The sequence below is a fragment of the Chaetodon trifascialis genome, chromosome 14 (genome assembly GCF_039877785.1).
Source record: "Chaetodon trifascialis isolate fChaTrf1 chromosome 14, fChaTrf1.hap1, whole genome shotgun sequence".
Taxonomy (NCBI): Eukaryota; Metazoa; Chordata; class Actinopteri; order Chaetodontiformes; family Chaetodontidae; genus Chaetodon; species Chaetodon trifascialis.
The window spans coordinates 20,801,739-20,817,438 of record NC_092069.1 but is presented as its reverse complement, the minus strand read 5'-3'; the positions used below and the strand labels follow the sequence as shown (position 1 = coordinate 20,817,438).

The following is a 15,700-nucleotide window of genomic DNA, read 5'->3' as shown; positions in this document are numbered from 1 at the left end:
CGGAAGCATTTAAACTGCACATGACAGGAAACACATTGAAACCCTGACCTACGGCTGAGACTTAACCTTCACAGATGCACACTTCTTCAGGCCATCGCCCGCCGGTTTCTGGCTGTTTGTAGCGAGCTGCCATTCATCAGATATGAGCTTTGCACAAGCGGCTTCTGTGTGATCATCTCTGGACTGACACATGCCGAGTCCACACAGGTATTTTCAAAATGTAGCTAAGATGATGCTTCGGGAAAACTCCTGTCAGAGTGAAGACGTTGAGAAACTCTGCAGTGTTGATGTGCAGACAGTGCAAACTGAGTTTCTGGCTTGTGACAACAGGGTGTGCACAGTTGCCTCCTTTGTTTACATGAGGCGGTTTTGTGCAATGGCGGATGTGGCCAAAATTGTGCTGATGCTAACCCTGCTAACAGGATTTATTGCATGTTTACACATGGATGTATTGTTAATCTCCCACATTTATTGAAAAACTGGGGCATCAGAAGGTGCTACTGAGGCTAGTGCTATATAATCCAACACTCTTACAACACAGACCTCGGCGCCAGCATCACCAGTTTGAGACCTTTTCACAACTTCACAAATCCTTCGCTTTGCCGTGGTAGGATTTGTAATTTGGCAGTCAGACCTCAACATGCAGGATAGGACAGAGGATTGCAGATTGTATACTTTCACTGTAATAAATGATCTGTACTCCTGGAGCTGACAGCATGACTGACACACTAAGGATGTACACAAGGATAAACTTACAGTGTCAATACAAAGAAAACCAACATCCCATCCCTTCCCTTCCCTTTGTCCTGCTGCTGTGAAGAGGTTTAAAATGTACAAACCCTTTTCTTCCTCTCACACGGACGTGCGAGTCAGGAATGCAGATGTCTAAACACACTCTCCCAAACTCACGGCCAGATTTGGCTTTCTCTGCTGACCTATGATGATGGTCAAACTTTGGGTGGGTTCCACGTGTTAGTTCAGGGACTTTGAGACGAACCAAGAGGAGCAGATGTGCGTTTCGCATCAGGTGACGCGCTCCAAAACAAACCGTCAGATCCGTGGAAACTGCTGCAGCGGGTTCAGTGAACGTCAGCCTCCTGCTGACCAGAGGATTTCTGTCTTCACACCGACGCAAACCACAAGACACATAAAGGAGTTACCCAGCAACACCTCGGCACTTAGATAAACACTGACATTCAACCATTAGACACCTGTTACGTAACATTTTATAACGTGATGCATATCTGACAATGAGGAGTGCATTTATTATTTTAATCATAATTATGATTGAAGCACTAGTCAGGCTCTCTTTGCATGAGCTGGAAAACCTTGCACTTGTTGGTTTCCACCAGTTTATAAGAAATCCTTTCGGCAGCAGCAGTTCAGTGGAGTTTCCTTCTTGCATGAGTCAAAAATCTGTGAGTCAATTACATTTATTATTTCTTTAAATAGACCTCAGTGTGTTTTTTTCTTCTTTGCCCTGCTGGGATCTGTCTCTGCTTCAGCCCTTATCCTGAACTGGCCGGCACATTGCAAAGCCAGCCAGTATATCTTCCTGTGTTTATGCTGCAGGGAGCATGTGCTGCTATTTTAGTATCCTGCATACAGTGAAAGAAAGAGCTTTGCATCCAGGCAAAGACAAGGGGCAGGGTTTTCTCTGCAGCACGGCCACAGCGGTTTCCTGAAAATATACCTGCTGTAGACTGAAGGGGAGACACAACAACAAACTTTTGTGTTCATTTTTTATTCCTGCTGGAGACACCATGTAATTATCTGGCCTGAAAGGAAGTGACACACAGCTCATGGATGTAAATGTGGGTGGGCAGCAGGGTGTGTTTGTGGTTGAAAAAATCATTCTGTTGGACTGTAATCACAGTGGAGAAACAATTAGTCACTAAACAGTCTTGTGATGGATGTGTAACTGTGTGGCTGAGCGAAGAAAGCGGTATTTTAGCTGCAATGTGGCGCCCGTGCTCCAGACCAGCAAATTAGTCATGAAGGTAAAGAAGGCGAGTTCAAAGCTCTGCAGTCTGTGAATGTGTTAAGGTTCAAATGGTCGGTTTGTGGCGACAATCAGGAAAACTGTTTATTCAGTTTGTTCTGCATCACCTGTTTGATTAATTGATATGTGATTAATTTAAAAAAAAGTTAAGCAAAAAGACAAAAGAATAAAATGTATGCTTGTGCCCAACAGTGTCCAAAGCATTTTTATTTCATTTGTTTTGAACACTTTCCTCTGTATTTCATTTATATCATGAAATCTGCACAAACATCAAATATGTTGCAAAAATGCTGCGTTCAAAAACCACATTTACCCAAAGCCAATCTACATACATTCACATGAATGAGGTGAAAATGTTGCAGCAGATTTTTACATATATTAGGCATGATTGTTTTGTTTTTAAACTGAGCAGAAGAATTACTTGTCGTGGGCAAAAGATGGTGTGCAACATTTTTGATGATTTCTGAACAAACTGCAAAAGAGCTGAACATTACTTCTCCAGGGTGACGGACGTGATTTTACTTTTTGTAGTGAGTGCATGAAAGATTCTCCTCAGTTGAGCCTTTTATCTTGAATCAAAAGCTGCTGAATGTATGAAGACCTTGATCATCAGAAACGTTCCCACAGTTGTGGGGAGCGGCCGGTCTGATCTGCGGAGTGTTTTTGTTCATGGAGAGGCAGATTTAGAAAGAAGGACTGAAAGAACAAAAACAATGCCAGCCCCACTGTCCCAATCTCCCGCTTATCCTCCACGGCATTTCAGACTGATGAATAAATCATCATTACGAGCCCAAACAGAGGAATCACAATCCCTTCATCTTCTTTAGTTTTAATGGTCTGACCACATGGAGGACGCCGAGGGGACGCAGGCGCCCAGAGAACAAGTGCTGCCTTGTTGAACGCTCACGCTCGCACCTCACTGGCGTCCAGTAGCTCAGCGAGGATCATGTAACACTGTCTTGTTTTTCTCGTGGATTTTTGTGGTTTTGGGCAAAAAAGCCTCCTGGCCACCGGCCTGGGGATTTATATTCAAAAAAGACCTCGATCCAAAAATGCTTCTGCCTCGTCCGGCATACTGAAGAGGAGCTCGATTCTCACATAATGAAACCTTCAAGGCAGAAAAGGCCCTTTGCCAATCAAGTTGATATAATTCATTTGTTGGGAGTGCGCTCCCATCGTCGTTATGAGAGTCAACACAAAATGCAGCTGCCAAAATGGAAATGAGACGGACTCGCACTGAGAATCAGATGAATTTGGAGTGTGGAAACAGGATGGAGGAGTGTGGGAAAGCAGACCTTCAAAGTTTCTGTTTGTATTTGTGGTCGGCTGCTCGCCACTGAGGTGGAAACAGTGACTCAGGGTGAACCATGACAGCAGATGGAGAGGCGCTTCCATGATGGACCAACTCTCAGATCATTCCTCACCACAGACAGAGGTGGACACAAGCATGCCCACGATGTAATCTAAGCTACTTTAATGATTTATTAGATTTATGTTATCACATTTGTAAAGCGCTTTTCTAGACCCAAAGAGCTACTTTCTTCTTCTACTCCACAACATCTCAGAGGGAAATATCAGACTTTTTACTTCATTACAAACCTAATTCCAAAAAGTGCTGACGCTGTCGTAGTATTACTGCTTTTGCTGAAATAAAGGATCTGAATGCTTCTTCCACGACTGACCATACATCTTACCTGATGCTCTCACTGAGTGTAGACATCCCTGTAGTGGGATTGTTCTTCATCTTGGTGTGAAATACCTCCACCTCAACCCTCAGGCTGACACTCACTCTCTTTTACTGTGTTTCCACCTAAAGTACCTGGAACTACTTTTCAGGGATTAGACTGACCCTGGTCCCAGCAGTGGAAACGCACATGTTCCTCCAAAGTTCCTGCAGTGGAAAAGTGGCTTTTGTCTCTCTTCACCTTCATCTTCACTTACTTCACCTCCTCAGTGGCTAATGAAGGGACATCAGGACCACTCAGCACCACTTACCTCCTTGACATATAGTCTTCGTCTTCTGTTTCCACATACGTAGCTTTAAAGCTGTTGTATCCACTTGAAACTCAAGCTTACACGAGGGGAAATACTCAAACCCAAGGCTATTTTTTTATGGCTGCACAATTCCATCAAACAGAACTCTTCATATTATACAAATTTCCTCCAAATTCAGCCTGACATATTTGGTAACTTTGGAAACTAAAATTTAAACATAAAGTCCACTGAGTTTTGAACAATGTTTGGCTGCACAGCACGAGTTTAGAATGGCTGTCAAAAGGTTTTAAAAAAGATGAAAACATTTGCTTTTAGAATAACATGCATTTGGATGACATGCATGCTCTGTAAAAATAAGTGTCATCAATCACGCTTTCCCTGATCACAACAAACTGGCTGATTGTAAAAAGTGAAATGTCAGCGTGCAGCCACATTTTTTCCATTTTGAGAATCAGAACGAGGGCAGATGATTGATGTGGACATAGACAGGAAGGTGAGTGAAGGTGAGTAATGAAATCCAGCGCTCCGCGAGCTCATGTGCCAGTTGGCTTGAGACGGATCCGCAGCAGCGAAGGATTTATAGTTTGTATAAACAGCTCAGTTTATAGTGCAGCGGTGGTAGTGATAGTGCTTCAACTGGAGCTTTATGAATTAAAACTGTAGGTTTAAGTCATAGAAGACAACAGCCAGTGAGGTCTTTTGTGCAGCCATGCTAGTGGCTCTGTGAGGCTCCACTTTGGTGACTTGCTAATGCTAATGTTAGCATGTTAACATACTCCCAATAAGTCAGTAGAATCCAGATCTTGAATATCTACAACACATTCCATGGCAAGGCAATCCGTCCAAGTCTTGTCAAGATATTTCAGCCTGAAACACCGACGTCAACCACATGGTGGCGCTGCAGTTAAAGTCAGGGGACTCATCGTTTAGGGAGCATGAAAGTCTGCACAAAAGATTATACAGAATTCCAGCATTCCTCCATTAAAACTTTGCTATTAAAGGGAAAACTAGGACAGCAGAAAACCACGAGGACTAGAGCAAGCTAAATGAACAATAGCAGAAACCACTAAAGCAGCAGTGGTGCCATCTGCGTTCACTTTACACTGCAGGACAATAAAACCGCCGGCTGCCTGTGCAGGGCAGACAAATCTGTATGTGCCTGATAAATCAAGGCAGAAAGGCGGCTTCAGCTGAGTGTGCAGGCGGCTTTTATCAAGCATCTGCTGAGTGTTTGGCTTGTGCACACACTACAATCCTACTGCACTGGAACATCAGAAGGGCCTGCAGCAGGCTGGTACAGCAGGGGAATCCCTTCCAACACCTTCCTCCTCCTCCTCTTCCACCCTCAGGAAGGTTCAGCCCCGCTAAACAGAGCACGTGCAGAAGGCTAATCAAACTGAAATGACAGACTGATTAGAGATGCATACTGCAGGCCGGCTCTTAATGAAGTAACACCACTCGTGAAGGTGGAGGTAACTCCTATGGGCAGTCCCAGCAGAACAAATAGAAGGAAATAAACTGTAACTTTATATTCGCTGAATTTGGTTCCACATCTTCTGTCACCTGTTCACTGAGGTGTCAAGCTTTCATATCCTGGTAGCCCTTGAGGTGGATATTCCTGCCCGCTGTTTGCATTTTCATCTTCTATCTAATATTATGCTTTTAAATGAGTCTTTTTTATATGTCCTTGTGTTTCTTGTCTTAATGCCTTTTACGTAAAACACTCTGAACTGCACTGTTGTTGAAATAATGTACATAGAAACTTGTCTTAAAGTTTCAACAAAAAAACAAAATGAGTACAAGAGTGACATCTGGTGGTGAGGACCAGAACTCAATATATTTACATTCATTTGGCAAACTTACATCGTACATTTTGTTCAACCTGCTTACAATCTACTTACTGTTTATGTGAGTTGGTGGTGTTTTGTATTTGATCTTCTTCCTCTCACTCCACAACATTAATTTCAGAGTTATAGTTATTGATACAAGAATAAGCTATAGGTAAGGCAATTTTACTTGTATGGCACATTTCATACACCAGGACAAAATAAAAATACAGCAAAGCCAAGAGACTTACAGTTTAAACAGTGTAAAAGTACAAGCAAGCGATACAAGAGATGCTAAATTTAAAAGTAAGTTAGTGTGTAAGTGTAACTCAAGTGAGTAAAAGAAAAAAGAACACCGCAAATACTCCATTATTTACATGTACACTCAAAATAGATAAATAGATTCGACTCTCAAATCCACGAGTCGACACTGCATCGCTGTCAAATAATCAGTCATCTGTCATTTTAACACCGTGCAGCAAAAGCAGGGGTAATGCATCTACAGCACATATCCAGCTGGGGGCGCTGTGGGTAGTCCTCGACAAGTCAGCAGTGCACTGTGGGGCACAAAAGCGGCAGACATGGCTGTGTGTTCGAACAGGACACATGAACAGTCATTTTCTACATTAAGTCATGTTAATAAAATGTTAGTTAACTAAACAGAATTTAAGGTATTTAGAGAAAAAAGACTCCTGCTGTCCCTGCAAGAAAGTGGTCACTTCACTCCTGCAGTCAAACAGAATCTGCAGCTCAGACAAGCCCACTGAGGGTTTAGTCCAATCAGATCGAGGCTCAATTTCAAACAGCTTCTCAGAACCAATCGAGGACTCTGCTATTTCACCTGCCCCCAGCTTGGTCCTGTCTATATTAGTTAATCCTCTACTGGTTGTATTTGAGACCGCAATTAAAGCTGCAGTAGGGAACTTGTATAAAAGTAATTTTTTGTTGTCATATTTGCTAAAACTGTCCCTCTGCCCAGACAGCAGTACATTAAACATGTAAACTGTGAAAAAAACGGCTCCAGTGGTCCCACCTACTGCTCCTACTGCGATTTGCAAAAATCCACCGCGCCCGACACAAAACAACCAATCAGAGCCAGAGGAGTGTCTGAGGGAGTGTCTGACATCTGTCAATCACTACTCACACACGCTGCGAACCGCCCCCTCCCTCCGCTCATGCTGTTGGCTGCCGCTCAGTCAAACAGCTCTGTGAGCGTCAGGAGGCTAGTGAAAGCTATGGCGGAGCAACAGCCAATCACAAAGGAGAAGCTGCCCATACCGCCGCTGCCAACAACAGCATATATGGCTAAGACAACAAATAACCATAAAGCTAATATGGTGATTGTTACAGTAACACTCCGCAACGCGTACGGTATGTTAGCAACTGTGAGTAGCGGCTGGGCCGAGTTAGCTTGTTTCCGATGCTAAGGCTAATGTTACTGGTTGTCACGGCAGCTGCGCAGACGCCGCAGGGAGGAGGGGCTTGGAGGCAGGGCATGAGTGCGCGGAGGGGGGGAGAGGAGTGACATGATGTTGTGTTTGTTCAAATTTTCAGGTCTGCTCTCTTCTCCATCTTACCTTCTGCAGCTTTAATTGACTACTCTAACCTTCTCACCTGGTTTCATTCAGTAACAGTTTGAGACCCAAAGAGAGAGAGAGAGAGAGTTGTGTCATACATCATCTCAGGTCCCCTCAGATTTATCCTGCGACCCACTGGGAACCACTGGACTAAGCTACCTAACAGTACATGAAGTTTAGATATCTATCTCCAACTCCAGCAGCTACAACAGCAAAATGCTGTTAATCATCAATAATGTTGTGTAATGATTTGTCAAACAGGCCTTTTTTTTCTGCTGGTACTTTCAAGTTTTCTGATGTTTCTCTACTTTTACTTTTACCTCCAATGCTGCAGTCTGTAATAACCTTCATAGCGCACAATTTTGGCAATTGTTTCTCCAAATAGTTGACACAGGATGTTTCCTGGAGCTGTCTCATCAATTCAAAGTCTTTCCAGCTGCGACCAACTCTTTTATTTCCTGCGTGCGTCACTGATGAATATAAACGTTTGTGTCAGTTAAATGATTGGAAGCAGCAGAAGAAGCAAAAGCGAGACGGTTTTCAGTTAACCCTTTATTTAAAGAAATGTTCAAACAATGAAGGAGCACAGGCGGCTCAGAGTAAAGTGTGAATGCTACAAGCCGTTTAAAGCGGTCGGGTAGAAAAACTACAACCTGTTTCCACCATCACAGAAACGAGCAGTTAGCTTTTTGGAGTAGAACGCAGGAGAAACATAAACGGCAGTCATCATAAGCTTCATCACCAACAGCGTGAAATGTGTATTTAAATCATTGGTCATGTAAACTCATACACACACACACACAGCTCCTTTTCGCTTTGAAAGACTATAATGGATACAGGCTGAGCTCAGAGTGGCGTTAGTATTTGAAAAGGATGCGTACACTAAGAGCGCCACTGTGCTCCTGATTTCAATGAGAAACCAATGAGCACAAAGCGGCACCTCTTTCCATAAATTAAGACCAGAAGCTGAGGTTTAACTTGACTTTTTGAGCTTAAAAAAAAAGTACGTCTACATGGTAAATGTCCAGTTAAAAGCAGTTAAAACAAGATGGCAGCAGGATGAATTATGCCTCCCTTTGTCGAGCAGTCAGCTTCATTCAGGTCCTCTTGCTGTTCTGCAGAGCAGCGTTGGGACGGAAATGCCAGACTTCTCTCTGTATATAACTATTTATAAAAAGGGGCTTCACTCCCTAAACTGTTCCTTTGATTCTTTGACTTTACTACAGCAGGCGCATACTGATCTGCAGATCAGTCCACAGCACACCTGCTCTCAGAGCTAACATTCTTCAACAATTAGAGAATCATTAAACATTAGCGATTTAAAAAAAAACAAAAAAACAACTCACATTGATTGTTTGACACATTATGGGGACGTAGAGGACGACATTCACTAAGCCTTTTATTTGAAATCAATACTGTTAATTTTCAGAAATCAGCACCTATCGAGCGGGATCTAGTTTTCTGCATGTAGTTGTAGTTTTCATGGTTGGTGGCGGGGTCCGCCATTCCTGCACTGGTTTAAACTGCCTTCACAGATGCAACCCAATTATTGTTTTTAATTTCATCTCACTGATATCAGCCTCTGTGTTCTCACTCTGCTGACGCTGTAGCAGGGCGTTCAATGACTGCTGATTCACGCCGAACATTTGCTCCTGCTTCACATTCTCGAGAGGTGGCTTTAACTGTGAAGCACTACATCTGTCACCGAGGCGAGCACTGGCCAGGATTGTCACTTTCAGCGTTGTTTTTGTCTGTGGATTTTCATTTTTGCAGGAGAGAACTGGAAGAGGAGAAGGAGCTGCAGGCGAAAGGCTGCGCACCTCCAACTCTTCAGCAAGGTGACTGACTTTACTGAGTCCCGCTGTGGAAAACTACTCTGTACCGTCTGCAGCGTGAAATCAGAGAGTTGCATTTATGACTTAAAACACGAGTTTATTTGGCTGCACTGTAATCAGATACGTCCACGAGTGTTAAACTGCACTTGCTGTTATCATGGTAAGGATTACAGCCATTTGGATCATTTCATGGACATTTCTTTTCACTCTTTTCTCCATTGTGTGTGAACATTACATTGACTTGAGCTCTCTGTGTTTGTAGAGCATGTAGAACAAAATAACTGTACGTACACATGAGCCGAACGGTAAAATCTAACAAAATAAAACCTCAAACCCGAGCCTGGTACATTGAATCGGAGATAAACACATAACAACAAACGATTCTTTAAAAAACGATGCATAGCATAAACAACATTGCAAAATCCGTCTTTACTGCACTTCCTACCCAAACGTCAGCCGGGCGACTTGTTTCCACGAGTGAAAACAGGCGTCAGGAGGACTTCTGCTTTTTCCAGGTGAAGCCTGCTGCTCAGGCAGAGAGAGCAGTGGTGAGAGTCTTAAAGCGCTCCCGTTAGAAACGAGGGAAGGAGAAGAAAAGAAGCGAGGTGTTTGTGGGGGTCCAGAGGAGGAGGAGGAGGGCGGGGGAGATTTAGGGCTCCCTGCTGTAAACACTGCTGCTCGCGACCAAGGCTCCTCCACCTCCGCTGACTCCACGGTGCTCTTCTCAAACGAGTAACGGCCATGTGACTCTCTAGGTGTCCTCCTCCTCCTCTTCCTCCTCGCGGTTGCCCACCACCCTCTTCCTCAGAGCATCATCAGAGAAACCCTGTCCCTTAGGTTCTGGGCGGCCCTCTGGGGACCCTCTCCTTCTCCTCCAGACGTCATCCTGCTCATCTTCCTCTTCGTCGTCGTCTTCCTCGCCATCAGCCTCATGTTCTTCCTCTTGCTGTTGGAGCAACCTCGCCTGCTGCATCGTCTGTTTTTCTGCACAATAACAATTAGAATAACAGTCAGTGAACCTGCTTCAATGAAAAACTGCTGACAGACTGCTACCTGTTTACGTACACGATAAACGTGTTAAGGCTTGTGAAGCATTATCAGGCATGATCACACATGAAACTCACTCTGGTAGTAATCCGGAGAAGAAAACCTTCGTGAGGGGAAGACAAAGTCTGCGATGAACACCAGCAACTGCAGAGACAAGACAACCACAATGCAAAAATGTGTAAACAAGAGCCTCGACTGAAGTTTCAGTGGTTTTAAAAATCAAGAATAAGTGCAGCACAAGTACTCACCAGTCCCAGTGCGAGGCCAGAGAACAGAGTGGCCAGGCCAAAGATAACATAGGAACCCCAGACAGGAATCCCCAGGTGCTCTGTCATGTAGTTATGACAACGCTGGAAAAGACAAAACCATTTTCACTTGTGAACAGTAACATAACGCCCTAACGCCCTCTATAGGAAGGGCCAGAGTCACCTACACCTGCTGAGGAGTGTGCAGGGCTCTGCTCCGGACTTTCTATGACACTGTGGTGGCCTCTGCAGTGTTTGACGCCATAGTGTGCTGGGGAGGGGGCAGCACGGACAGAGACAGGAAGAGACTGAACACACTGGTTAAGAGAGCCAGCTCTGTCCTGGGCTGCCCGCTGGACTCCATCGAGGAGGTGGCGGACAGAAGGATGTTAGCCAAGCTGACATCCATCATGGACAACTCCTCCCACCCCCTGCACCACACTGTGAGGACCCTGAGCAGCTCCCTCAGCACAACACTTTTACATCCCCAGTGCAGGAAGGAGCGCTACCGCAGGTCATTCCTGCCCACAGACATCAGACTGTATAACAGTGCACAATAACATCCACTCGAATGCAAGCTGTACTGATAACCTCTGTTTTCATGTGCAATCGGCATTTTTAAATTAGTGTGTACATATTGTATATATTGTAAATTACCATAGTTTATATAACATTTGTGCAATTTTTTTGTGTCCTCTTGTCCTCTGACCTCTTGCACTTTGTCTTGTTGCTGCTGTAACATGTGAATTTCCACCATTGTGGGATAAATAAAGTCTATCTTATCTTATCTTATCTTATCTTATCTTATCTTATCTTATGACACCAAAAATCTAATCCAAAATGAGCATTCGCCAAAGAGGTTTATTCTCTTACTAATCATTACAGTTTGAATCTCTGAGTCTGGGATCTGGACTGTGACATTAACCAGCCGAGCAAACAGCAGAATTTCCATCAGCCTGCTGGTAAATGTTTGGCAGGATGATTTGCTCAGCAGCTGTACGTTCGGCCTTCTGTGCGACACGTGACGTAACTTTGAGGTTTTTCTATCTGCTGTCTCAACCCTGTTTCCTGACCAACTTTACAGTCTGACTCATACAGTTTCACATCGAACATTACATTCTTCTTTCATGCACTGCAGGACATGAAAAAAATACATTCCTGTGTATAATAACCTACACGTAGGCATGTAGGCAGTCAGCACAGCCAGCAGTGAAATCCTCACTTACCCTGATAAACATGGAGAGCTTGAACAAAGCAGACATTGAATTCATTCTGCCAAGAGACGAGGAAACAACAGCATGTAGTTCAACACAGATATGTCACTCACTGTAAAGTCTAAACACAAAGAAATAACAAGGAGGGGGTGTTTGTGGTGCCAAGAATAGAGCGAACAGGAAAGGTATCAGATGTTGTTTTCTGTTCTTTCAAAAAGAGCGACAGCCCCTCGACTGTCACTATGACTGTCACGCTCTTTGTTATCGCGGTGGAAAGCTGAAAAAAGTAACTGTCTGTCTCCAGAGGACTGACGATATCAGTACAAATACATTTCACTAGAAGCAGAAAGGCTTCTTTTGGCACTGATGTATAATATATCATAATGTTTGTAAGGAAATAGAAACTCGGCCCCATGTTACTTCATCGTGGCATGCTATCATCGTCATCATCATCATGGTCGTGTAAAGCTGCAAACTCACAGAAATGAAGATGGCGCAAACCAAGAGGAAATTGGCTCCACTGCTTTCCATTTCTGCTCGTCAACAAAGCTGAGGAAGTCATCTTTGGTGCGAGCTCCCTGGTACTTCCGGAAGACGCCATCTTTACAACTGAAGCACAAACACGGGTACAAACATTCTGCTGAATTCTGGCACTTTTCAGGAAGAGACAAGCGTTTCATATCATCGAACATGACCCACATTTTCTGCGATGAAAATCTCGTGATCAACAAAAAAAGGTCTGTTCAGCTGCTGTGATCTGGACAGCGACGGGCGATGCTGAGCGACAGCTAACAGGATAAGAAAGCAAACTGGGCGACAGGCCAGCGCCGTAGCTGCCAAAACATCCTCCATGAAGCAAACATTGTATGAACGATGTAAATTACAGGGAGACTGCATTTGCAAAGTACTGAACGAGACTCTCAATAATGTAAAATTTGCAGGGTTTGATTTGAATATGAATGTTTAGGACCAAAAGTGACTTTAAAGAAAAGGAAATGCAGCCATCACAGGATTCGTTCCAGTGGCTGCTGGTGGTCATGCCTGCTGTTACTCTGAATAATAAGTGCTTTCTGTTACTGATTACTGTTGGTGTTACATTTGGTGAGACTGGCTCTGGCTGACAGTGCTGAAACAATCTGTCATCAGAAAACATTTTGAGAATTGATTAACCACTTACGACATTCACTAAGCCTTTTATTTGAAATCAATACTGTTAATTTTCAGAAATCAGCACCTATCGAGCGGGATCTAGTTTTCTGCATGTAGTTGTAGTTTTCATGGTTGGTGGCGGGGTCCGCCATTCCTGCACTGGTTTAAACTGCCTTCACAGATGCAACCCAGTTATTGTTTTTAATTTCATCTCACTGATATCAGCCTCTGTGTTTACTGCTCACTCTGCTGACGCTGTAGCAGGGCGTTCAATGACTGCTGATTCACGCCGAACATTTGCTCCTGCTTCACATTCTCGAGAGGTGGCTTTAATTGTGAAGCACTACATCTGTCACCGAGGTGAGCACTGGCCAGGATTGTCACTTTCAGCGTTGTTTTTGTCTGTGGATTTTCATTTTTGCAGGAGAGAACTGGAAGAGAAGGAGCTGCAGGCGAAAGGCTGCGCACCTCCAACTCTTCAGCAAGGTGACTGACTTTACTGAGTCCTGCTGTGGAAAACTACTCTGTACCGTCTTAACTACTTATCAAGCAAAAATGCAAAATATCCACATTCTTCAAAGAGGAATGTGCTGTTTTTTTTCTGCTTCACACAATTTTATCAGTTCAATCCCCAGCTGAGCCTTCATCTGTCAAGCTTTCCATTCTACTGCAGCACATTTACCATCGCAATCCAGTGATTTTTGAAACACGAGCTCCTCAGCTCATCACAGCAATAAACAAAAGCTGCCTTGACATTTCTCATTACAAGCGCATAACTCTCTAAACGTAGTCAAACCCATCACATTCATTTCTTTCAAAATGGCTCACATTGGACACACAAAAGAGGAAGCAACAAAAACCACAAAATAACCAAGAACTTACTGGTAAATAGTAGGAAGTGAGGTGATGATGAACCGCCCACTCAGACCTTAGAGAGGGAGGAAAGGAGCGCTGTCAGTGTGCAGGAAAGAACAGCATGACTCAAAACTAAACCGAAAGAAATTTCAGACTTGGCAGAGCGGCTGAATTAATGCCTGACAGCAGCTAAAATCGGTTAACAAACAGCACATTAAATAATGAAGCCATGATGTGAATACCAACATGTTTAAGCTCATATAGATCTTTTAGGATCTATTGACTAGCTGTCAACTATTGAATTATTTGCTAACTGTTTTGACAGTCAATTGATCAATTTGAGGAATTTATAAGAAAAAAAACAGTTCATTGTATGTTAAATTACATTACAAGAAAGGTCTCACAAACACTAACCGCATCATTAAAGACAACAGAGGTCAGAAGGAGACCTTTTGCTGGAATGTTGCCAATTTATACAGTTTAAACAAGATTTTGCAAGCCTGTCACTGGTGTTTACCGCAGATCTGCTGCACTGCTCTTTAAAACAGACTGGACGTCCAGTCCAGGCTCGAGAGCTTTGTTTAGTTAACGGGATTCACAGTGTAGTTACAAACTGGGAAAGGTCATTCAGGCCTACCGGGTTGATCTGTTACGTCCACCTTGGCTATGTTGACCCCCATGTCCTCCCCCCAGTCCGCAAACTCCTTCCACACCGGCTGGAGCTGCTGGCATGCTGGGCACCAGGGTGCGTAGCTGAGGGATATCAAGTTTTATATGTAAAGGCTCGAAACTGCACAATCACTCACATCAACGTGAAGATAATCACTGAGTACAGGCTGCAAAGCACTGACGACCTGATTAGCTGCTTGTGTACTTCATTAGCCTTTTACTTAGCAAACGGGCTAGCTCGCAAGTCGATGATAAACTGGTTAACAGTTAGCTAAAGATGGCAGCTGATAGCATCGCGACACATTTCCGCGACACATTAACTTTTCAAAACTAAATGGAGGGAGACACGATAACAACCAGACACAGATTAGGCTTGAGTCTGGCGGGAGACGGGGAATCACGGCCCCTTTTCCACGAGCTCAAAACAGTTAACTAGCAGGCTAGCTAGCTGGTTAGCCGTTAGCAGTGGACGTTAGCAGTGACACTGACAATTCAATCATCCATTCTCCTGCCAGGATTTCCTCCCAGTTCCCGTCGGTCACTTCTCTGAGGCTGTCCCGCTTTGCCGAAACTGGCAGCGACGTTAAACACATCACCATCAACAAACAGCATATCCACGGGCGGTGTTTTGTTTGCCGCGTTAAAGAAAACATTGTTGAGCCTACAGTGCTGCCTGTTAGCGAACACGCCATGTCTATTAGACCGATTTCAGACAACACGCTCACTTCCGCTGTGCGTCATTACGTCAGAGTCAGGTGGGTAGTTTTTAGCCGAGGACAGGATATGACAGCCTGAGGTTAACTTCAAAATCCACAAAACACCGATAACATGAGCAATTATCAGGTGTTGTTTACTTAGTCGTAAAGACCGCCTATTAAAACCCTAATATCATTATTATTATTATTATTATTATTATTATTATTATTATTATTATTATTATTATTATTATTATTATTATTATTATTGAAGAGAGACAGTTAAGAAGCCTGTCAAGTCATGCTCATTTATTGTTAACGTTTACCGTCAGCAGATGGTGCTACTGATCCTAAAATTACTCACAAAGACGCTGGATATGGTGTCTGTGTAAGTCCAAAATTAACAGTCCAAACCCCAAAGATGTTCAGTCCACAACAATATCAAACAGAGACAAAGTGTAAATATTCAATTAAAAAGCTGTAACTGGAGAATGTTTGCAGTTTCAGCTTGAATAAACATTCAAAAGTTGATGCTGATTAAATTTGTGTTGAACAGCTGTTTGAACCCTGGAAAAACATGCATGTCAATTA

General features: G+C 43.6%; 1 protein-coding gene across 1 annotated transcript; it reads right to left on the bottom strand.

Moving 5' to 3' along the window:
* Nucleotides 1-8,691: 8,691 nt before the first annotated feature.
* On the bottom strand, nt 8,692-15,167 carry tmx1 (thioredoxin-related transmembrane protein 1). The gene is made up of 8 exons (XM_070979640.1): nt 14,904-15,167; nt 14,383-14,498; nt 13,773-13,818; nt 12,222-12,350; nt 11,754-11,799; nt 10,531-10,632; nt 10,360-10,426; nt 8,692-10,219 (listed from the first exon to the last, which is right to left on the bottom strand). Exons 1-8 carry the CDS (start codon nt 15,104-15,106, stop codon nt 9,987-9,989), a joined length of 942 nt encoding a protein of 313 aa, XP_070835741.1. The 5' UTR covers nt 15,107-15,167; the 3' UTR covers nt 8,692-9,986.
* Between the last annotated feature and the right edge of the window lie 533 nt (nt 15,168-15,700).